The following is a 24933-nucleotide window of genomic DNA, read 5'->3' on the forward strand; positions in this document are numbered from 1 at the left end:
TGGATGATAAGGATTGTGTGGAAGTGAAAAAAAAATTCAAAGACTCTGAAGAATTTAGATTGATGCGCCAGAAAGGTGTATTTCCATATTCGTTCGTAGATTCGTTTGAAAAGTTGGAGTATAGTAAATTGCCTGATCATACACAGTTTTACGACATATTGAGTTCAAGTAATATTTCAAAGGAACAATACTCTAGAGCACAGACTGTATGGAATAAATTTAAGTGTACAACGTTGGGAGAATACAGTGACCTGTATTTGACGTCAGATGTGTTAATGTTGACTGACGTCTTTGAAAATTTCAGGACAATATCTTTGGAGAATTACAATCTGGATCCTTGCCATTATTATACTGCGCCCGGGTTTGGGTGGGATGCTCTGTTAAAAATGACAGGTGTAAAATTAGAATTGTTATCAGACATTGACATGTTACACTTTTTTAAGAAAGGAATTAGAGGCGGTCTCTGTATGTGTGTAAAACGATCTGCAATAGCAAACAACAAGTTCCTTGACGATTTTAACCCGGAAAAACCATCATCATATATTCTATACTTGGACGCTACCAATTTGTATGGGTATGCAATGAGTTGTAAATTACCAACAGGCGGTTTTCGATGGTTGTCGAACCAAGAAATAGCAGATATAGATGTGGAGTGTTTAGATGATGAACACCTTGGTTATGTCTTTGAAGTGGATTTGGAGTATCCCGAAAGGTTACACAACCAGCATGATGATCTACCGTTTTGTCCCGAAAACATAATCGCTCCCGGATCGAAGCATCCTAAGTTGATTGCGAACTTACAAAATAAATCGAAATACATAATTCACTATGTAAACCTACGTGAATGTGTGAAAAAAGGTCTTAAGCTAACCAAAATACACCGTGCATTGCAATTTCAACAATCGCCGTGGATGAAACCATATATCGATTTTAACTCTGAGAAACGAATGAATGCTACGAATGAATTTGGGAAAAATCATTATAAACAAATGAATAATATCGTGTATGGGAAAACGATGGAAAATGTTGAAAATAGAGTCGATATACGATTAGTGTCACATTGGGAGAATCGTTACAGGAGACCCGGTGCAGAAGCTCTTATCGCAAAGCCGACTTTCAAGTCATCGAAAATTTTCTGCCATAATTTGGCAGCCATTGAAATGCAGAAGGTGGAGGTCAAATATAACAAACCTCTGTATGTAGGGTTTAGCGTACTGGAATTGTCGAAAGCGGTCATTTATAACTTTTTTTATAATTTTTTAAAAGAGAAATATAGTGAAAACGTATTATTGTTATATACAGATACGGATTCGTTAATTCTCGAAATATTTACTGAGAATGTATACCAGGATATCAAAGAAAATATAGAGATGTTCGATACCTCTAATTACAAGTTAAACAAGACATAATATTCCTCCAGGGCCGCCGATAGTTGGAAAAATGAAAGATGAGTACCCAAATACGATATTAACATCGTTTTATGGTACAGGAGCTAAAGCTTATTGTATTAACACTTTGGAAGGAGTTGTCAAGCGTGCCAAGGGTGTGAAAAAGTATGTTATCGATAAAAACTTAAGTGTTTCAGAATATAAACGGATTATCGAAGATGGAGGTTCTGTGCGAAAAAAGATGTATGTCTTTCGCTCCTCCTATCACACGATGTATACAGAACTAAAGAATAAAGTGGCGCTCTCTGCACATGACGATAAACGTTACGTGATGGAGGATGGATGTCATACGTTAGCTTGGGGAAACTATCTTATTGAAGATCTACGCAGGGAAGATCTTTTGGACAACTTATTGGAGTTGTTAAACGTAAACATGTATGGCTAGTTAAATTGCGATCAGTTAATTTGTAAAAAAAAAAAAATACTTGCTTGTATCACAAAACTTGTATATAAAGTAGAAAGTAGGTTGTTAAAAAGGTTACTTGAAATAAAATCAACGAAATTAAAAAAAAAGTTTTTTATTTTCTTAGTGTAAAAATTATAATACATCCTTTTTTGCAATCCAAGAATTATGAGAGCTATCCATTCCCAACCATTTCACTCGGACTTTATTTCCTTTTCGACGAAGAACTTTTTCAATTAAAAATACATCCGGGTGTTTCACACGTTGTAATTCTTCGTCGTAAAATGCTCCAAGAATGGGTTCTCCTCTACCATCTTTAATAAGGTAAGTCCTGGGATTAGTATTTTGAACTGTCGCTATGGTGAAAATTTCATTGGACCAAGTTGGTTGGTAACCTTTAGCAAAAGCGTGTCTGTACTTGCTAATTCGCACGTGTTCCCCCACATTAAATTTATGGTGGTTGGGGTCGACAACTTTAATGGAATTGTATACAGTATTTAACAGAGCAGATTCATTTCGTCGATTAACAGCTGAAGGTTTCATGTGAATGGTGCGATGTATTGTGTTGTTGTAAGATTTTAGTAATTTGGGTAGTAAGTCTAACCAGCGATAATTTCCTTGCATACTAAATTCTTTCCACATTTTATTTTTTAGGGTTCTATTAAACCGTTCGATAATCGAGCTTTTTAAAGTGGAATAGGTGCTGTAATGATTAATGTTAAGTTGTTCCATTAATTTTTGAAAATCGCTATTGTAAAACTCTTTCCCATTATCGGTTTGTAAGTTGCTCGGAGTAATATTCTTTTTACTATGCAAAATGTCCTTCATAGCTTGAGTAACCTCTTTCCCAGTTTTGGTTTTGAGTGGTAAGGCCCATGCGTATTTTGAAAAAGCGTTGATAACAGTCAGTATATACTTGTAACCTTTATTGACCGACGCATATGGGATCATTTCAACCAAATCAGCTTGATAAAGATCCAATAGTCCGTGAAGCAGAACGCGGCGTCGCCGATAATGTCGTCTCGCAGGTGCATGTAGTTCGTTAACGAGATCTCGCTTAACACTAACCATTACTCTACAACCCCTTCAATCAACAACTCTACAAGAAAAGGTAGTCCTCCTATCGGTGCATTATTTTTACACTTAATGGTATCTCCGCGTTTGAGTTGGACTCCCTGGAGCGACTTAATAACGATATCGTTAACAAGTAACTGAACATGAGCGGACTTTACAACATCTTTTATCATACCTTCGTAGAAAGAATTGATGTAATCCGTAATTCCACTTTTGTTTGTGATTTTATAAAGTTTTGTTTTTGGATCAACATCTCCATCACCACGTAAAGTTAAAATAAATGTTGATGAAGGTTGTAGAACTTCGGATCTTGCTATGTGGTTCTGTATAACATGGTGGTGAACATGCTTACCAAATTTATCGATAGATGTAGAACCATGTTCACCAAAACGGTTTAAAGGCATATTGGCTTCTGAAGCGTCACAGAAACAGAAAAAAGTTTATATACCCTTAACGAATGACTTGCGCTTCCCGTAATTCCTCTATGAGGGATATAATTTCGTTATGATGAGCAGTATGACCTGCTGCTTCGGAAGCAAGTAGTAAACGCAACCGATCAACTAATTCGTTCACGTCGTCCCAGTATTCGTACTCTTTAATTGCAGCAGGTACTAACAACTTATTTAAGTGACCTGATCCAGTTTTAGGTTTTGGCCAATATCGAGCCCAGTACACATTTGGTCTTTGACCCAAGGAAATTGGTTTGATTATGTTCACAAACTTTTCATTTTCATCATCAGTTATGATACTTTTTGAAGCGTCATAATCTCTTTTATGTACATTCGAACGTTGTAAGATATCTTTGTAATTTCTCGCATCTGGTAAAGTAAATTTACCCGGTTTATTTTTGAATAACAACTCGTATAACCCCGGTGTTCCTGTATAAGTAAATTCACCCACCAAAATGTTTTTCCCGTCAAACGTTATTGGTTGATTTGCGATATACAATCCATCGGTAAGTGCACGAACACCGTAAGTTTGATCGAACTCGTTATTTACATCTACTGTTAAACCCGTAACATAGGTACGTGGTAAGGGGTCCAGCTGCCCTAAAGCTTCTCTAATAACTGTCTGTTCCATCATTCCCTCCATATTCTCTTTCATGCGCGCCAACTGCTCCCTAGCGTCCCGCTCGTAGACATCTAAAGATGTGTCTGACTCACGAACAGAAAACTCAGGTGTAGTATCTCGACCCTCGAACACCTCTTCGTCGCTGAGAAATTGCGGACTCCGTGCGAGTTCCGGTGAAACATCCATGCTAGCTCCCGGTTTAATGGGTGTTGACGTAACTCTACGTTTAGGTTTCACTCTAGGAGTTTCCAGTTTAAGTCCTTTAGAAGGTTTCTGCAAGTCAGCCAGTAAGGCTGAGATATCTGGTGACTGCTCCTTTTTCGGGGTAAATAAATCACGTTTTATCCCGAATTTATTGTCGAGCGCTAATAAATTGACAGTTTGTAATTTTTTGGAAATATCTGTCAGAGGTTCTTTCAGTGGAGCGAGTTGAGCTTCGGCAATGGACTGCTTCTGTTTTATATCTCCTTTCAAAGTGCGTATTTTATGTTTAACATCTTCTCGCGCAGCTATTAACTGTTGTGCAACATTACGATTCATAGTTCAACGTGATAGTGTAATGATCGCACAGAGACTGAGCATGCAGTCGTAAAGTCAATGGTTTTACAGTATAATGTACTCATCGAAACCTTTCCGATAGCGTCCGTTATTTTTATCGCAATCTAAATCAATAACTAATATACCGTGCGGTGTATCCCAACAAGTTCGACAAATTCTGACAAAATCATCCCACGTAATGTCCCCTAGCAAATGATCGTTGTAAATATGTTTCAAGTTAGTGAGATCTTGTTTAAATAAAACTAAAAGGTTGCAATTGTCACGTAAAAGCTGCTTGGAAATGGCGCTATAACTTTGAGCGAGTAAAAAAGTATCAACGTTTCTATGACGACCGTATGAAAAATATTCCTTGATAATCTGTTGCTCTGTAGGAGCAATATCATCAAAAATAATAATTGAATATTCTTTCACCTTTGACGGTGGTAGAAATCGTCCGACATCTGAGTATTCATAATAGCCGCAAGAGCGGATAGGTTTAAGTAATTGTCGTAGAAATTCGTATTTGATTTGGTAGAGTGAATTAGAGCACAAATATACATTCAAAAAGCGCAACCCGTTGAGAGCTGTCAATAAAGTTAACATTACGTTTGTTTTTCCGGCACCCGAAGAACCAATTATCAAACCACGTTTACATTCCCCACCAAATAATTCGCTATGTCGTTTAAATTTATTTGCAGCGAAGTCGTTATGAAGATTACAGATTGGTAGTGTTAAAGGTTGGCTAACAAACTTAACGTCTTCAACCATGCTGACGGGTGATACTTGAACGGGAGATTAACAAGAAATGAAGTCGTAGTAGAAAACAATGTTTATTTTATCATAAAATGTAGCATACAAAAAATTTCAGCAGATTATTTATTATCATTGTTTCAAAATAATGGTTTACAACACTTTAACTATATAAACTGTTAACATTGAGTTTGAAAGTTATTTAAAGCGTGCGTAATATTACACAATATTTATTTTACAATAAGACGTGGTATACATAAATTTACAAAATTATTTATTATCATGATTTCAAAAGTATCTGTATGGTTGATGTAGTAGAACCACCAGTGGGTTATTCACATACAGATGTTATGTGATTAAACAAAATAAAGCAGTGTAAGTCACAGTACAATTTACACTACTTAGTATTAAATTAACAATAAGTAGATACGGTAAATATTCAAATAAGTAATTAATAATACATATTAACAAAAGCATGGGAGCGGTAACAATAAGTAGATACGGTAAATATTCAAATAAATAATTAATAATACATATAAACAAAAGCATGGGAGCGGAAAAGGTGAAAAGGAAGCGAACTTGTTGTCATATCATCAATTCGAACGATTTTCAGTATCATACAAGGATGGTGTACAAATTTGAAAAAACCACCTACAACATATTAGTTGCTGAGACATCCCTCCGACAATTCCTCAGTACTTTGATCCTCCTCAAGTTGTGGTTTAAAACAGACTCGAAACAAAGACACACGACAACACATCGCACACCAATATTTTTTATTTAAAATAATAGTCTGCAATCGTTCAGAAGATGCATACTTTATTTTCGAGCGCAATTTCACACGACAATCCAGTTGTAAAACGTTCGTTATACTAATATGGTGTAGGCGGCGTCGACAACGATAGCAAAGGTTGCCCAAATGTGATTCATAAAAAACATACCTTGCTTGATACTGAAGACCCACTCCGAAAGTTGAACTCCAATCAACCGGAGAACCGTGGAACAACTTATGTACGGTGCCTTGCGACATTTTCTTTCCAAAGCGTTCCACGGTGGGGAAGCAAACCTCCCCAAGATTGATTCGATCGCCCTTTCGGGATATTCGACGCCAGAAGCATATGTCCCAGCTGTACATTACGTTTAGTAGTAGAGTCTTTGGTAAAACATCTACTAACCGCAACGTACGGTCTTTACGGGAAATCGTCGAATTAACGCTCTCCATAGCCAACTCCTGCAACGTTAACACTGCAAGAGACAAAAAACTGAACGAGCTTCAAAAAAAAAACGCTATTAACCGTTGTCAGGCAGCAGCCTGAGAAGGGACTTATACAGGTTAATTTTGGTGTTGTACATGTTAAGGATGTTTGAAGAAGCAGCAAAGCAGACGGTGGGATTCTGGTTTACTGCATTCAACGCGTTCACGAAGTGGCGCTTATGATGTTCCAAAGTCGTCACTTTGGTTTGCAATTGAGGTTTCAAGCCCAAGATGAAAAAATCCTCTTGGGACAAAAGACTGCTTGCCAAGTTGGTTGTTGAATGCAGAAACGCATCAACCCATGGGTCGGGATGTGCGGTATTTACAGCTGGAAGATTTTGCCTCTGCGGGATAGTAGGGATAGTAGGGATAGGTAAAGGTGGTGGGAACACCACATTTTGTGGTGGGATAGTTGTGATAGTTGGCGGGCTGTCACGGATGTCGATGGTCACCTCTGGTGGAGATGTAACCACCGTTGCAGGTCTGGTTACTGTAGCGAGTGTAGGTACTCTTCGTGTGTTACGGGGAGGTTTGGCTAATGCGTTGCGCAGCAATCTACAGGAGTCTTGTGAAGCAGGAGAAGGGTTTGGGCGGGTAGTTTGTTTCACGCAACCCCTTGACAACAAGTTGACGCGTTTTTTTATACGGCGGGATGTGTACCGTATGGGTCCACTCGAGAAGACAGGCGAAACACATATCCTATCGGAGGGTTGGGATACGTCTTCCGTCGCTGGTACAGACGGTGCCGCAAGCACCTGGTTTTCAGCAGGTGCTTGACTTGTGACATCCGTATGTACAATATCTGGAAGTGGTTGTACCACGTCGGCCTGATTGGTAGCAGGTTCAGGTGGCACAACAACTTCCTGATATGTTCCTTCTTCTCGTATCTCCATACTGATGCGAGTTAAGCCGTAGGACGACAAGGTTGGACTGGTGGTAACAATCGCACCATTGTCGTTCCCTGGCTGTGACCGGAGCTCATTCATTATTTGCTCGTACAGTGGTGGGTCTGTAGTGAAATCCTGCATGGTACGACTCAAACCGTCAAAGTTGCCGCTGCAATATAATGGTAACGACGGTAGGCTTGACTCAACAACATTCGTACTGTCGTTATTGCGTGGCAGCACGGCAACCAGTGGGTCGGTCATACCATCGGTATTATCGCTTGCACGAGCGTGGCTGTTACCAATTAAGTGAAGCATAATGGGAAAGACTTCAAGGAATCAAAAGGGTTACAAAAAATTTGGATTATTTTATTAAAATTATACGTTCGCTCACGTCTGACAAGTTTGCAATGCGCTGAAGAACCACTTTTCTCAGCGTATAACAATTAATGTCTGAAATCATCACAAACATACATGAAGAAAACCGATAAAAATTGTATTGATGTAACTTACTTTTCAAATGGTTTTCTATCACGTCTGACAGGTTTGCAATGCGCTGAAGAACCACTTTTCTCAGCGTATAACAATTAATACCTGAAATCATCACAAACATACATGAAGAAAACCGATAAAAATTGTATTGATGTAACTTACTTTTCAAATGGTTTTCTAGCAGAAGGCGATTTCTTCGTGGTCGGAAAAACACAGTTTTTAACAAAATCTGTTATTATTGTAAACACACTTTTTAAGGAATTATCGTCTTTTGTACACTACTATATCACTCAGCGACTGCTGCACACGGAGTGAGGAGTAACCCACTTTCCACTACCTTTAAGTACGGGTTAGTGAACAGGTATTTGTCCGGTCAACTGTCTGGGAATGCGAGGTCGTTTAGGTCTTCTCCTTGTTATCGCCTGTGACTGAAGGGGAGGTCATACTGTCTGGGAATGCGAGGTTGTCCAGGTTTTCTCCTTGTTATCGCCTGTGGCCCAAGGGGAGGTCATACTGTCTGAGAATGCGAGGTCGTTCGGACCTTATCTTCGCCCGTGACTCAAGGGGGGTTACAATCCCCCCCTCCCCCCTCCCCCTCCCCTCCCCCTCCCCTGCCCCACCCCCCCGCGCGGGGCAGGGGAGGGGGAGGGGAGGGGGTGGGGAGGGGGAGGGGGAGGGGGAGGGGGAGGGGGAGGGGGAGGGGGAGGGGGAGGGGGAGGGGGAAGGGGAGGGGAGGGGGTTTCTTTAAATAAAACTCATCAATATGGATAAAAAAATAACATTTATTTCTTTTCTAACGTACATTTAATACAATGCATTTTAGGTGGTGGTGGTCCATCGAAATGAGTTTCCGCACAATCATTATTATAATGTTCAAGACACGGTAACTTCATTTGTAACATTTTCGATTGCTGGTAGGTGAACGGTAGTTGGGTCCAAATTCTTCGTAATTCCATAGATGGTACTTTATCGAAATAATACTGTGTTGGTAAATATTTTAAATCACGAGCTGGAATGTTCGCAAATGAGGCATCTTGTTCATATTTTTTCATTACGCTGTACACTTTCTTGGCAGATGTAAGTGGCCAACACCCAAACACAGTGAACACTTGTTCCATCGCAACCAGCTCTTAACTATCCCCCATTACGACTTGTCTCTGCTTTATAGTCACCGACTGTCTTTCGCATCCTTGTTTTGCACCCCCTCTTCGACAACTTCTTGTAAGTGGCGTACATTGGAAAGAGCGCACATACTTCTTCGTCGCGAGTGAAAAGCACAGCTCGGTATACCCATCTCAAGTTTATAGATACTACCTTCCAACGCAAATATCGGCGCGGAAATAATATGTCTTAAAAATTTAATTTTTTCAGGTCCTTTAACATACACTTTCTTGACATTCCGACACAGATATTTGACTATGGCGTCGAATTCCATTGGATGGATAAAACCAACTTTCCAGTCGATGCAATGATGATGTGTCATTAACCAGTTTGCAGTATTCCTATATTTAGATGGTAATGAAGCTATACTGCTACTCGGTTGAAAAACGTGGTGGGTTATGCATTTGTTACTATCACATGATGCTAATTCTTTAGGTACGAACTGATCTTCGTTGACCATGAAACCTTGTATATCGAGAATTATGTATTGAGTTTTATTTGAATACATCTTGCTTCCGTACATCAACACGATTATCCATACTATGCAGCCGTAGAAATCTGTCGCACAACTTATACTCTACGACTTTTTTTTGTTTACGCTGAATATAGAAGTCTCACATTTCGGATGATGAGCTACGGGTGCGATGCGGCTCAGGATCCGATCCAACTACACACTACCAACCCTTCTTTCCCCATACTCAAGTCATTTGTTTGACGATTTTTGTTAGTGGAGAATATTGAAACGCCTTATCATGTAAAACTAAACAGTATGCTGTGGTACCATCAGGAATCGGATTTTTTGTCGTAAATTCTATCCGTATTTCTACCCCACTTTTGTGTAGCGCTTCTGCTTGATATGTACAATCAATTCCAATCAGTGGATAATTTTCAATAAATTGTTTCGGAGTGAGTAATGGTTCTCCTTCCTTCCCATAGTAGGACTTTTGAAAGCGTGTATACATGTCATATAACACTGCGACACGATTACTATCAAAGTCTACGTTCAGATTATCGTATGGGTAGCGTTCACCGTTTAGGAATACCGTCAAATTGGTGAGTTTTACATTATCAAAGGTTGCCATGTTCGCCAACTGTTTTCCTTTCTTCTTTGTTTGAAACCCAATTATTATAAATCTAGGTGTTTCCAACTGCGGAGCTGTTTTCACAGCCCATGAATGCTTTGTTGTTTGAGGTAAAGAAGGATATTCATGTACTTCCCAACTGCGAAAAGGTATTTGCAGATCAATATTTCGTCCTGCTATTTTTGTTAGAGCTAATTGTTCTCGTAAGCCTACGGCTAGATGGGGCATTCTCCACACAACTTTATCGATTTTTAACTGTAACGGTTCTTCTACCGTATTCACAAGCACATCATTATCATCATTATTACGAATTAACACTAGCTCTTGTCTCACATTCATCACAATTGTTTTAAAATCTTCAGCAAACCCTATTAATGTCTTTAGCGGTACACTCAATCCAAAATTTCCATTTTTATCCATTATTGCATCCGTTACAGGGGATGTTGGGACCACTTGACCTAGCAGATCCTCGCCCATGTTCCAACCTGCGTTCGCCAACTTTATTATATCGTGAGGGGTATACGAAAAGTATCCTTTCATACATGATGTTAACCCCACGTTTCTCACTCCATCTATTTGAACACCATTTATAAGATAGCGAATATCACTGAACATAAACGCTACAGGATTATTTATCAATTTTGCAGTTGCACTAGCATCTTTTGTTGCTTTACCACTCGCATCCAGTTTACGTACGCTCCCTTCCACATACAAAAAACTTTCATGAGGCAATGTGTAATTGTCTATTTCGGGTATGCCTATACGAATTTCATCATTGTTACCGAAGCTAGTAGAACCAAACGGTTGATGGGAATGATATTCGTAACTTACAATCGAGTTATCTACTTTTATTTTCTCCGTGACGTTTAAGGACTCCATTTATAGTAGTTGAAAACCTAAGTTGCTTAAATACTGACGATTGACGCGTGTTAACTGGGTAGTTGATTTTCGCTTACTGTTAGGTTTTACATCCTTTCGTACCGTTTTATACATTACTCTATCACCCAGATTTTCCTGTGCTTTTCTTCGAACGTCGTACACTATACCCATATTAAATACCCTACTACTCACACCGATTTCAAGTGCACTCTCACGGTCACTTCTTCGTCTCTGAAGTTTACCAACTGACCGTCCTGATCAAGTATGCGTACTATTAATGTACTAATCACGTTCGTTGTAACAGGTAAGTAAATCGGTTGTTGCGGAGCTTCTATTATTTTAAAACCAGCCGGTACGTTCGGGAAGAAATGATACAACACGTGCATGGGTTGTCCATTCGTATACGATCCGGAGCTCAAATTACAATAAATTTGTAATGCATTCGTTTTATTTATATTCACGATATGATCCGATTCTGTTATCGTGTTTTTAGGTATAACTTTAGGGTTAAAACCAAGTAAGGAACCGATTGAATTATCGCTAGCAAAATTTATTCGCCGGTTTGTTTTTATCTCAGCACGTTGCGTATTATTATTACCTCTTATGCGTATCTGTGTACCCGGTGTAGTCACGCTGAGAATATTCCTCGCTGTTAATGTTTTTTTAACGTATTCGTTAATATCGTTAATATCGTATGTTCCTAGCGGTATTTCAATATTCTCTGTAAAATTTCCCATATGATCTTCATATTGTAAAATATTGTTTGTTGAATCGATATTAGGTAACGTATTGAACGTTTCGAAATTTAAAAGAGCTAACTCGTATGTACCGAGTTCATTCAAATAAATCGGTGGGTTAAAGTTACAAGACAACTCCGACCCCCTTCCGGTGAGCGTAAATGTATAACTTGTATGTATTGTATCTTGTTCCATTGTTGTTCTCAAGACTAATCTTACACGGATACTTCCTTGGTATTTAAACTATCTAAGAAATGCAGACACAATTGTCCACAATTTGTTTGATCTTCTTTTTGATATCGTCGATAATTATACCTCACAATATTTCTCCCCCCATCCGATATAAAATACTTCTCCACTTCAATCGGTGGTCGTAAATCTCCATAACTGTCAAAGTAGTTAACATTTACACCATCCTTGTTGTAAGCTGTCCAGTGAGTACCGGGACCCGTACGATTATCAAGATTTATTATCCCACTCTCTCGTTTTCGGATTTTCTTCGGTAAATTGTTTCTCATGTACACCACACGAAAGTTTAACAGATCAAGCGCTCGTGCATATCGCCTTAACTCTACATCCGTTAAAGAATGTTGGGGTATTTTTATTAGTTTTTTGCTACAGTTTTATAACCACAACCCTTTTTATATGGATTAATAAACATTCCTGTACCAATTTTGTTCGCCCTCTTGGGGCGTTTTAGTCGCTTTGATTTTCGTGATACCGTTTTCATGACTAGTCCGCAACCTTGCTTATATGGTTTAATATACAAACCGCTGCCGATCGCTTTTGGTTCCATAGCCCGATTGTGACGTTGGGCTTCTTGTAACTGCTCCCTTGCTATTTTTGCTTCGTTTACGGTTTTTGCAATAGCTGCTGCACCTCCGCCTAAAGAACCGAGAGCACCCAAAGCTGCAAGTATTAAGGGTAAAAAACCTCCCGTCTTGGGAATCTTGATTATTTTTCCGCGCGGTTTAAGTATTCTACCTTGATAAGGTTTCAACAGATTGTAACCCACTTGTACATCTCCCTTTGTATTCGTACTGTTGGTCTGTGCAATCGCTCGCCGCACTAAGTTCATTGCCTGCGTAAACGACAACTTACCGCCACGTTTCAACTTCTGACGAGTTGTCCCTCTACGTCTTAGGGCACGAATTTGCATTCCCATACCCATTATTGTTTTTCCTTTCATTATCGTTGACACTAACGCCGACGATAGTCGCTCTCCTAAGCTTGCGTCTTTACTTCTCAACCGCTCTTTCGCCGTCTTATACAACTCTTTATCGGCTATGTGTCGCTCAGCTAAATTCGATGTCGCTGCGTAGGCAATATCATGCGTTTTACAGGCGTCGTCTAATTTATTCACTCCCCGATCTCCACGAACTAATCTCTTTACCAATTTGGTTCCCGGACCGCAATAATTATAACCTGGCAAATGTAGTTCTATCGGAAGCTTATTGATTAATGTATTCACAATACCTCGACCAGACCGTTTGCTTGATCGATGCATACTGTTTCACTGTCCTAACATTCATACCATTATATTTAATAGCTTTCGCACATTATTCGGTGAATATTGGATGGTTAATAATACGCTCACATTTGAAAAAAATTTTTATTTATTTTAAGTCATTACATATTTAAATCTTTCATGAAAAATCTTATTTCTAAATTCGCTGCTTAAGTACAGGTGTAACATATCATTTACATAACTTATTCTATTCTTAAATCTAAGACGATCTAAATACATTTCCTCCCAATTACACTTTCGTGATTGTCTATACGCATAAGTCCATGCATACATTCTATGCATCTCATTTTTACTCTCATCAATCCGCACCTTACCCATGTCTTTATTGATTGTGAAATAATTTAAACAAATCTACATCCAACAAGATTTTATCGAAATTGTACAACATCACTTCCTTACTTATACATATTTGTTCAGAACACGATTCATTGAGCATCGTTAACATATTACGTTTCACATCTCCATCCATTGCAGCTAACGCGTTTATAACACTATCATAATATGCTTTGTAATTCACAGTTCTCAATAATTTCAGTCGAGTTGCTACTAAATCTGCTACGTTCCAAAGCTCATGCAACGATTCATATGCAATATATACATATTCTCCACCCCTCTCCAACTTTAAAATCTTGCAAACGTTTTCCATCCAATCGCACGATATACTGACACCACACAACACTATCTGCGACGGAGACTGATTAGCAAAACTGTTTGTGATTGTTGACTTATACATAATAATGTTGTGCCAATCGTTTTCCGTTAATGTTAAACATTGACCTTTTCCCATTAACCTTACCACTGGTTCAAAATGTAAGTCAGCACTTAATCCTATTGCCACACATTTCGTGCGGCTCTTATTTAGTGCATACACTGTTTCCGAAAATAGAGGACCTCTACTTGCTCTTACTGTACTGTCCGACATGTTGGTTAAGCTCTCCATGTTATCTATTCTCGAAACTACTTCATTATTACCGTTAACACTTTGCGTCATAATAAAAGGGCTTAAGTCTGCAAACGAATCTTTTCCATCAGCGACCGCTTGCATATTGTTACCACACTCTATAACTGTATTAAACTTTTCTTGTTTTAACACCTCTTCAGATGCCACGGGTGTCAACGAGGGTTTTATCACCTTTGGACTTATGCTCGCTTTTTTGGACACCGCCTGTTGAACCTCGAGACTTCTCTTCGGTGCTTTTGTATATTGTTGTCTGGAACCCACTAAGTATATATAACATTAATACTTCTGCTGTAAGACAAGTGTTTATGGACTTACTTGTTCTGCGTTGTTATGTCACCACTACGTCGGATGATTTCAATGAAACTAATCTTTTATGAACCTGACTTGCTATTTATGCACATCATTTTAGGTGGGGACGTCACGGTCACAATTAAGGTTGACTTCAAGTTCTCCGTTGAGGTCAAAGTAAAGGTCATTGTTCAGGTCAAGGTTACTGATCAATGTCATAGTCACTCAACGTGATCTTGACCTGAGGTGAGCTCAAAGTAAATCCAACCCGGTCATGCTCCACTCCTCCGGGAGCACCCGAGAAGAGTCATCACTCGACTTGAGTACACCAAAAAAAAACATCATGAACTGCTAACTCGGGGGCGTCGAGTTGACACCATAAATAATACGTTAAAAAGATATGCAATTGTTTATCATTTATTAAAGACGAGTTCAATAAATTAAATGAAATTTAATTCGGTTGTTTTTCTTTTCCATTTTATATATTAGGATTAGGAATGTGATACATTTAAATTGAATAAAAAAAGTCAGTACAATAAAAATTAATTTATTTAAATTTTAAATTTTAACACTAATCTAAATCCATTTTTAAAAATTTTAAAATTAATTTAACATTTTCAATTGCACAACTGCTTTCCGATTTATAATGATATGCGCAAGAATTTTGACTCAACGAAAGCAAAGGGCAATATATATTATCTTGTAAATTAATAATCACTGGCTTTACCGATGATAATAGGTCTCTCAATACCTTTTCTTTTTGAGATCCCTTTACAAACACCACCTCCACTCCGCATGTATGCTGTTCCAGAATGTCTTTCAGTTGATTATAGGGCACATATCCATTCTCGTAATGCAAATGGTGTAAGTTATTCTCCTCCCAACGCACTTGTCGACATTCTCGCTTATTGAGTCTTTCATAAGTTATATCAGGTTGAAATATGAAATGGGAAATCGACTCACCATCACCGATAGCCAATTCTTTAACTCGAAATCCCGAAGATAAAGTAAACCCTTGCATATCGATGACTTTAATTGGATTTCTCGATGCCATTATATTTAAGCGATGTAAACTGCTTAAAATAGGAGCTACAAGTTCCTCAATTTCTTTATGTTCACAACACTCTTACTTCAATACTGTTGAACACGATTTTCTATCTGCTATTTAAAGCATACCTCCTCCGAAGTGGGGTTTTCAATGGCCTCACGTCGTGTAACCTTCATTTCAGGTCACGTACACGGTCAATGTAATGGTCACAATTAAGGTTGACTTCAAGGTCTCCGTTGAGATCAAAGTAAAGGTCATTGTTCAGGTCAAGGTTACTGATCAAGGTCATGGTCACTAAACGTGATCTTGACCTGAGGTGAGCTCAAAGTAAAGGTCATTGTTTAGGTCAAGGTTACTGGTCAACGACCCCCTTTGCAATAGCCGATTCTGGAACCTCCTCCCAGAACCTCAGGGCAAGGTCAAGGTCATGGTCACTCAACGTGACCTTGGCCTTGGCCTTGACCTGAGGTTCTGAGAGGAGGTTCTAGAATCGGCTTTTATCTACTACTGTTTCCAATTTTCTTTTTTTCATTTAATTCTATTTAGAGATGCAAAGTTTTGTTTATTTGTAGAGAATATGTTCTTTTTTTTTACAGTGACGATGCAGAGTCCTATTTTTCTTTAGTTACCCTTTCCAAAAATGGCTGTCTCTGATAAGATTATTTTATTTTTTTAATTATTCAATTTAGTTAGTCTATCGTTTCTCTAATTCAGTTCTTTTCACTTTTCAATTTCATTTTTATTATTATTTATTATTTAATTTTATTAGAATTCTAAATTAAAGTTTCATAAATTTCACGTAGGAATTATTTATAAACAAATTTATTCTGAACATATTTTGATTTTGTTGGTACCAGATGTGACGTTAAGTTCACATTTTTTTTATTCGGTATTTAAAGAAATCCGGATATGAGATTCTCTCTCTTTTACCAAGTCGGTCGTTAAAGACCTATCTTGTGAACTTGTTGCCAAAATTTTTGAGTTTTGTGATTTAACTTTTGGATTATTTTGGACATATCCGCTGTTAGCGAAGTCATCACGAAGATATTCATTTTATTTTATAATTCCTGAAGGAATATAAATTTACGGAGTTATTCCGGAGTTAATTATTTTAACGAAAATTAAACAGTTTTTTTTTACTGACTGAGACCTCGAAGATCGGAGGTAAGTTTCATCTAGTTTTTTTTAACTTTTATTAAAGTCATTTAATTTATCTTTAATCCATTTACATTTGTGATCAAATTTAAATTTTTTTTTTCTTAATTAAATCTAACACATCGTTTTCGATTTTCTTTCCACTTTAGGCTTTTAATTTTGGGGTAATTCATATCCTATTTAAAAGGAGCAAAAATTAGACAGTTTGTGAAACCTAAGATCTAAGCCATTGCAATAATCATTGTCCTTTCACGAAGAAGGATTACTGCTACTGCTGTGGAGATCGTCCCTGGAGGATATTACTTTTTTTTGAAAAACCATCGTCAACAAAATTTCAAGGTCAGAACGTATCAATTTTCTTTTGGAATCAACGATTTTTGTAGGGAAACGAACATATTTTTTTTTTGTTCAAAAGTTTTATAAGAAAATGTAAACAAACCTTTGTTATAATTTATTTTTTTTAATTCAATTCTTTCAACTTAACTTTTTCAATTTTCTTAAAGAAAGATAAATAAATAAAAAGATAACTTTTTTAAATAAATACTTACACAGTAGTATAGAAACGCCGATTCTAGACCGGAAATTGCTCCTCCGCTCCTCCGTGACGTCATCAGCCCAATGTAAAAGGATAGGGAAGGGTACCAACCTATGGCGGAGGAGAAAAAAGCAGGAACTTGGGAATATTCCGGAAAATAATAATAACACAATTTAAGACAATTTAATTTTTCCCTCCAATCAACCCAATAAAAGTATTAATAAACATTTTAATTACATAATAAATAGTAAAAAAATAATAAAAACCTTAATGTTATGATTTAGGAGTAGTAACGGTCGTTACTGTTAGGAACTAAAGTAGTTTATTGGGATACACGACCAACACGACAAAGGCTAGATAATTGAAAAGAGGCTTCCTTTTATCTTTACCGAGCTTTCGGAAATTTTATTTTTCCTTCTTCATAGGTAACTACAATATTGAAGAACAAAAGTTACAATAGTTAACAAGCAAAACAATTGAACAACTTACAAAAATGGATTGCATAAAGGAACCGAACCAAAGCTAAACATGAGGTCGCAAACTTTGAGCACTAAACATATCTTATAAAAACTATACTTCTAATAATTCACTAAAGGTGAGCAATTAAAGATCAAAAGATACTAAAAATCATTACAAAGTTAATTTTGAAACTATTAAAAAATTATTACTTACAAAGAGAACACGTTAAAATTTTTCGTTAAAAGTTAAGACGCAATAAGTCACGTAAGTTTTTTATACCACAAAAACTGGAAAAGAAACAAGGCTGGCCAACCGTCATCACGGCGAAACACGAAATACACCAAAAGTGACCACTAGGTGGCGTTGAGAGGGGGAATAAAATTGAAATTATGAAAAAGGAAACAAAAACCGAAAAAGAACTAGAAAACCAACGAATCACACTCAATTGATGTTTGATCCCTTCTACCCCAGTCCTTCATAACAAGGTAGCTGTAAATAGAGCTAAGGTTTTGGGTGTCAGTTCTGAAGTTTAAGGAGTTAACCTCTTTATTGATGTAAAACATCTCTAAGAACAATCTCTTTGAATAAATTGATTCTTTATCAACAATCTGAGAATTCTCAAAATTAAAATGGTGACCACTGAGAACATGGTGATGAACCAACGCACTCTTGTTTTCATCTCTAGATTGACAATCACGTTTATGTTGTTTGATCCTAGCATCAAAATACTGACTGGTAGTGCCTATATAGGTTTTTTCGCAATTATTGCAAGGAACCCTATAAATAACATTAGATTGTAAACCTTTAGGAACCAAATCCTCAGTCCTAGAAAAACAGGTGGATAAAGGAAAGGAATTGCATTTAGCAAACTTAACCGAGTCACACCTCAGAACTGAAACAAGTTTATCAGTCAGCCTGGGGACGAAGGGAATCTTAACAAAGTGGGTCCGGGGGCCAGGGAGGCTAGATATGTCGTGCTGGTCGTCACCCTCAGAAGGTTGACTAATATTACGATGGTAAGTACCATTATGATAAAGAATTCTATTAACTAGAACTATCGGATACCCGTTGTTGACGAATATATCCCGGAGCTTTTTTAGGTTAGAGTCAAGAAAGCGGACATCAGAGATGGATCTGACACGGTTCACCATAGCAACCACAGTGTTCAATTTCTGATTGAGAGGATGGTTTGAATGAAAGTTGATATATCTCCCCGAATATGTTGGCTTAGTATACCAATTTAAACTAATAGTCTGATCTAAATTTCTTATAACAATAGTATCGAGAAAAGGAACACTAGAGTTAGATTCAGTTTCAACCGTGAACTGTAAATGACTATCAAAGTTGTTGAACACATCCATAACATCGTCGATACGGTCGACAGGTACAGCGCAAATTATATCGTCCACATACTTGTAGATAAAAGGAAGAGAAAAACCCAACAAAGGAATACATTGATCGAGAAGATGATCCATCACCATAGTGGCCAAGATGGGGCTCAAAGGACTACCCATTGGAGTGCCAAATTTTTGACTGTAAATAACATCATTGAAAGTAAATACCGAAGACTCAAACAAGAACACTATCAGTTGTAAAAACAAATCCATATCAATAGGAGTGACAGAACTTACTAGGTCCCAATTTTGTAACAATATATCTCTCACCAAGTTGAGAGGTATGTTGGTGAAGAGAGACACCACATCAAGTGAGATAAGCATAAAGTTAGGGGGGAGTTTTATATCCCTAATTTTCTCTACAAAAGAGAAAGTATCCTTGATACTGTAGGAAGTTCTCTCACTAAAAGAAAGTTTCAGAATACCTGACAGGAACTCTGACAAGTGGTATGTGGGGGAACCTACAAAAGATATGATGGGTCTCAAAGGGCAGTTCACCTTGTGGATCTTCGGCAACCCATAATATTTGGGAATGACACCATTGTGACATCTAAGGCTGTTATACAATCTCTTATCAATGTATTCCCTTTCTAATAAAATTTTTGAAAATTTATTGTTTCTGTTTTGTATCTTTGAAGTGGGGTCCCTATCCAAAATACAATAAGTGGACTGATCGTTAAATAAGTCTAAAGACTTAGATATATATTCTGATTTAAACATAGCTACTGTAACCTGTCCTTTATCTGCTCTTAATATAAGAATCGGGTCCTCTCTTTCGAGCCTCAAAAACCTTTTTGTAGAGATCAAACTCCTCTTCAAAAACAGCTGGGTACTATTCAAGTGTTGGTGTCCATTAAGAAAATTAGTCATAATGTTTGTAACTTGAGCTCTTTTTATGTTTTGTAAATTACTAGGCAAAACTTTAATTATAGACTCTACATCTGCTAAAAGCTTAGGAACAGACAAAGTAGTGGTATCAGGGATTAAGCCAAACTTAGGTCCCAATGACAAAAAATCTTTGACATCTTCAGGTATTTGGATAGATGTATTATTGACGAACCAACCCTTGTTGTCATTAAACATTTTTTTTTGAATTTTTTAAATTACTATTCTTTAAAACATTAAACTTTTTTACATTAATGCACTTTACTCTATTAAAAATCTTTGAATAAGAAAAAGCTAATCTGATCTCAAATTCCCCACACATGTGAGAGGGTAACACATTGTATAATTTATTTTTCAGCTCCGCAATAGATTCATCAACCTTTTTTATTTTTTTAAATCATAGCAAGTAATTTGAATTTCAAAATTAAGAATCTTAGCTCCTAACCTTATATTAAACTCATTAACTTTATGAGAGATGGTTCCTCTTGCCTCGTCCAACAAGGCTGTACCTGTCGACCGTATCGACGATGTTATGGATGTGTTCAACAACTTTGATAGTCATTTACAGTTCACGGTTGAAACTGAATCTAACTCTAGTGTTCCTTTTCTCGATACTATTGTTATAAGAAATTTAGATCAGACTATTAGTTTAAATTGGTATACTAAGCCAACATATTCGGGGAGGTCTATCAACTTTCATTCAAACCATCCTCTCAATCAGAAATTGAACACTGTGGTTGCTATGGTGAACCGTGTCAGATCCATCTCTGATGTCCGCTTTCTTGACTCTAACCTAAAAAAGCTCCGGGATATATTCGTCAACAACGGGTATCCGATAGTTCTAGTTAATAGAATTCTTTATCATAATGGTACTTACCATCGTAATATTAGTCAACCTTCTGAGGGTGACGACCAGCACGACATATCTAGCCTCCCTGGCCCCCGGACCCACTTTGTTAAGATTCCCTTCGTCCCCAGGCTGACTGATAAACTTGTTTCAGTTCTGAGGTGTGACTCGGTTAAGTTTGCTAAATGCAATTCCTTTCCTTTATCCACCTGTTTTTCTAGGACTGAGGATTTGGTTCCTAAAGGTTTACAATCTAATGTTATTTATAGGGTTCCTTGCAATAATTGCGAAAAAACCTATATAGGCACTACCAGTCAGTATTTTGATGCTAGGATCAAACAACATAAACGTGATTGTCAATCTAGAGATGAAAACAAGAGTGCGTTGGTTCATCACCATGTTCTCAGTGGTCACCATTTTAATTTTGAGAATTCTCAGATTGTTGATAAAGAATCAATTTATTCAAAGAGATTGTTCTTAGAGATGTTTTACATCAATAAAGAGGTTAACTCCTTAAACTTCAGAACTGACACCCAAAACCTTAGCTCTATTTACAGTTACCTTGTTATGAAGGACTGGGGTAGAAGGGATCAAACATCAATTGAGGGTGATTCGTTGGTTTTCTAGTTCTTTTTCGGTTTTTGTTTCCTTTTTCATAATTTCAATTTTATTCCCCCTCTCAACGCCACCTAGTGGTCACTTTTGGTGTATTTGGTGTTTCGCCGTGATGACGGTTGGCCAGCCTTGTTTCTTTTCCAGTTTTTGTGGTATAAAAAACTTACGTGACTTATTGCGTCTTAACTTTTAACGAAAAATTTTAACGTGTTCTCTTTGTAAGTAATAATTTTTTAATAGTTTCAAAATTAACTTTGTAATGATTTTTAGTATCTTTTGATCTTTAATTGCTCACCTTTAGTGAATTATTAGAAGTATAGTTTTTATAAGATATGTTTAGTGCTCAAAGTTTGCGACCTCATGTTTAGCTTTGGTTCGGTTCCTTTATGCAATCCATTTTTGTAAGTTGTTCAATTGTTTTGCTTGTTAACTATTGTAACTTTTGTTCTTCAATATTGTAGTTACCTATGAAGAAGGAAAAATAAAATTTCCGAAAGCTCGGTAAAGATAAAAGGAAGCCTCTTTTCAATTATCTAGCCTTTGTCGTGTTGGTCGTGTATCCCAATAAACTACTTTAGTTCTTAATGTTATGGTACTTTTTTTTACAAATTCAATTATATATAACAATAAATATGGTAAAAAGGGTAAATCCAACTCAACTTCGAATAAATTTATATCTTTGGTTTAAACTCACAAAGGCTGAAAAAAAAAGACAAAAAAAAACACAGAGACGACTATGAGACATTGCGCGCGGTTTACGTTTGACGGGTAAATCCAACTCAACTTCGAATAAATTTTTTCATTTGTTTAAACTCACAAAGACCGAAAAAAAGAAAAACACAGAGACACGTTCGGTTTCTAAAGTAAAACTGATTATGAGTTACGCGATACAATGCTTTCCTCGCCGGGCGGAAGTGTCAAATTACGACAAACGACGCGGCGCATCGCTAAGTAAAGTGCAATGCACCTCGCCGGCTGCAATAATGCTGAGCAATGGAATAATTGACCTAAATGAAATGCTATTGTATAATTAATATTAAGGAAGTAAAAAAAATAATACAAATTATAAAATTGTTTTAATGCATTTTCATTATCAAAAATGATGTACGTGAAAAAAAAATACATTTAAATAAAAGAAGGAAAAGGTTTAAATAATACAATTTAATTTTCCCAATTAACCCAATTTAAATATATTGAAACATTTTAAAATAAAATCTTGAAAGTTTACACACAATTAAATATATACAAAATTTAACAATCGGTAAAATTAACAAATACTAACAGTTTAAATGTAAAATAATAGGATTTATTAACATTTAAGTTGACTATAATGTAAATAATACAAATTAAAAATTAGATTGAATTTAAGCGGATTGATGAATTGAAGGTGAAATACAAACAACAGAATGATGTGTTTAAGAAATACATTTATTATTGTTATTTAATTTTTAAGTATACATAACTTTTATTATACAATTACATTTAAAAAAAAATATATCCATACAGATGATCATCACGGTCATCGGTCGGAAATTTTTTACGTTTCATAAGTAAAACATATATTTTATAAAACAATTAATATAGATACATAAGTATGAACAATAGGGTATCAGATTACATATCACATTTCTTGAAAAACAAATTTCTAGAAATAACAGGTCTTATTGCTACATAAAATGCGAATAATTAAACAATCTAAATATAAAATATAATGTAGTTTTCATTTTAGTAAAAATTAATTTATTTATAGCTTAAATACAAGTAACTTTATTTTGTTTACATAAAAAATTTCTTAAAATTAATACATTGTTTTGTGAGCATACTGCTGGAGAGCCGGTGTGGAACCAACATTGATTGGATGTTGAATTTAATTTAGTCTCATCCTCTTCCGCAAATTCTAACGCGATATCTGTTACTATTGAATTATTATGGTAACGTGTTTCCAAAAATTGTTTCTTTTGATTTCCCTTAACAAATATTTGATCGTAGGAACAACCTAATCTATATTTGATTTATCATACCAGTTAAAGGTATATATTTGAAAACACGATCATGCAAGATTAAACAATAGAGGGAAGTAGCATTAGGTATCTCTTCACTCGTTTCAAATTCAATGCGAATATCAACGGTTCCAACATTTAAAATATCATTTTGCCGTGAACAATCAATTACAATAATCGGTGTATGTGCTATAAATGTATCTCTGCTAAACATTGGTTCTGCAAGTTCTCGATCGTAATAGGTCTTTGCGAAATTACAATACATTTCATATAAAACTGCAACTTGACCTGTCTTAAAATTTAAATTTAAAGCTTCATAGGGATATTTCTCACTATTTAAAAACACTTTCATATCTGTTAAATTACAGTGGTCAAATTGTAATGCAGAACCTAACGGATTATCTTTTCTATTAGTTTGAAACCCTAATATAAAGTATCTAGGCTTTTCTAATTGAGTAGATGTTTTAATTGTCCATGTGTGTTGTCTACTTTTTGGTAATGATGGGTATTCATGTAAATCAAATGATCTAAATCCCATGTCTAATTCAATTCCTTGTTCTATATACTCTAAAAGTTTTAAACGTTCAACATCGGCTACAGAAACATGAGGGACTTTCCATACTATTTTATTAATATTAATTATCATATTAGGTAAAAGACTTTCGATAACATTCTTGTCTGAATTACTGCGTACTAAAACTAATTCTTGACGGAGATTTATCAAAATTTTATTACAATCTTCGGCGAAACCAAGAAAATGTTTCAGGGGAACACAAAAATCAAAATCACCCTTATTTTCATTTACTTTAACATTTGTATATTCGAAACCTGCATTAGAGGCATGATAGTATTCTGCTCTTGTTAGTGAGCAATGATTTTTTAATGTGCTAGCTATTCCTGGATTTCTTACTCTGTCAATTACGTTCCCACTACATTCAAATCGTATTTCACTAAACATATGACCGATCGGATTTACTGACAATTTTGTATCTTTATCAACGGTTCCATCATCTTTCAATAGTTTCCCTTGTACGTAAATAAAAGATTGACTTGGTAATGTGTATACGTCCTGTTGTTGAATTGCAATACGAATTTCATCGCTATTGTTAAAAGAATTTGATGAGTATGGTAAATGATTATGATACTGAATCCGTATGAGTGAATTATCAAATTCTACTTTATCCGAGACGTTTAAGATACTCATATTGTTATTATTTTATTAATTGTAAACCCAATGATTCAAGAAATTGTTTGTTTTGATGTGTTAACTGTTTCATGATTTGTCTGTTTCGAAGGTTTATAAATAACTTTACTTTTTGCAATTTGATTCGGCCGTTCTCAAGTTATTAGAATTTTTCTAGAAAAATCTACTCCAGCGGACATTTGTTCTAAAAATCATAGAACACTCGATTTTTGAGATATCAATTTAGCATTCAGAACATGCT

The 24933-nt window shown here is 36.3% G+C and overlaps 1 protein-coding gene and 5 long non-coding RNA genes across 6 annotated transcripts in view; 2 read left to right on the forward strand and 4 right to left on the reverse strand.

The window, feature by feature from the left end:
* Nucleotides 1–24933, reverse strand: part of LOC139431697 (uncharacterized) — a 193526-nt gene that overhangs the window by 56288 nt on the left and 112305 nt on the right. The gene's annotated exons all lie outside the window — the stretch shown is intronic.
* LOC139431897 (uncharacterized) lies at nt 7771–8211 on the reverse strand. The gene is made up of 2 exons (XR_011641932.1): nt 8077–8211; nt 7771–8016 (listed from the first exon to the last, which is right to left on the reverse strand). It is a non-coding gene; the product is annotated as an uncharacterized lncRNA (long non-coding RNA).
* LOC139431980 (uncharacterized) lies at nt 12316–15466 on the reverse strand. The gene is made up of 2 exons (XM_071200305.1): nt 14578–15466; nt 12316–14522 (listed from the first exon to the last, which is right to left on the reverse strand). The coding sequence occupies exon 2, from the start codon at nt 13278–13280 to the stop codon at nt 12378–12380; it is 903 nt and encodes a 300-aa protein (XP_071056406.1). The 5' UTR covers nt 13281–14522; nt 14578–15466; the 3' UTR covers nt 12316–12377.
* On the reverse strand, nt 17562–18065 carry LOC139431696 (uncharacterized). The gene is made up of 3 exons (XR_011641751.1): nt 17961–18065; nt 17778–17908; nt 17562–17717 (listed from the first exon to the last, which is right to left on the reverse strand). It is a non-coding gene; the product is annotated as an uncharacterized lncRNA (long non-coding RNA).
* On the forward strand, nt 18245–19754 carry LOC139431979 (uncharacterized). The gene is made up of 2 exons (XR_011642005.1): nt 18245–18763; nt 18848–19754. It is a non-coding gene; the product is annotated as an uncharacterized lncRNA (long non-coding RNA).
* Nucleotides 21423–22072, forward strand: LOC111422201 (uncharacterized). Its single transcript, XR_011642006.1, has 3 exons — nt 21423–21706; nt 21759–21889; nt 21950–22072. It is a non-coding gene; the product is annotated as an uncharacterized lncRNA (long non-coding RNA).

The sequence above is a fragment of the Onthophagus taurus genome, chromosome 11 (assembly GCF_036711975.1).
Source record: "Onthophagus taurus isolate NC chromosome 11, IU_Otau_3.0, whole genome shotgun sequence".
NCBI classification, from domain to species: domain Eukaryota; kingdom Metazoa; phylum Arthropoda; class Insecta; order Coleoptera; family Scarabaeidae; genus Onthophagus; species Onthophagus taurus.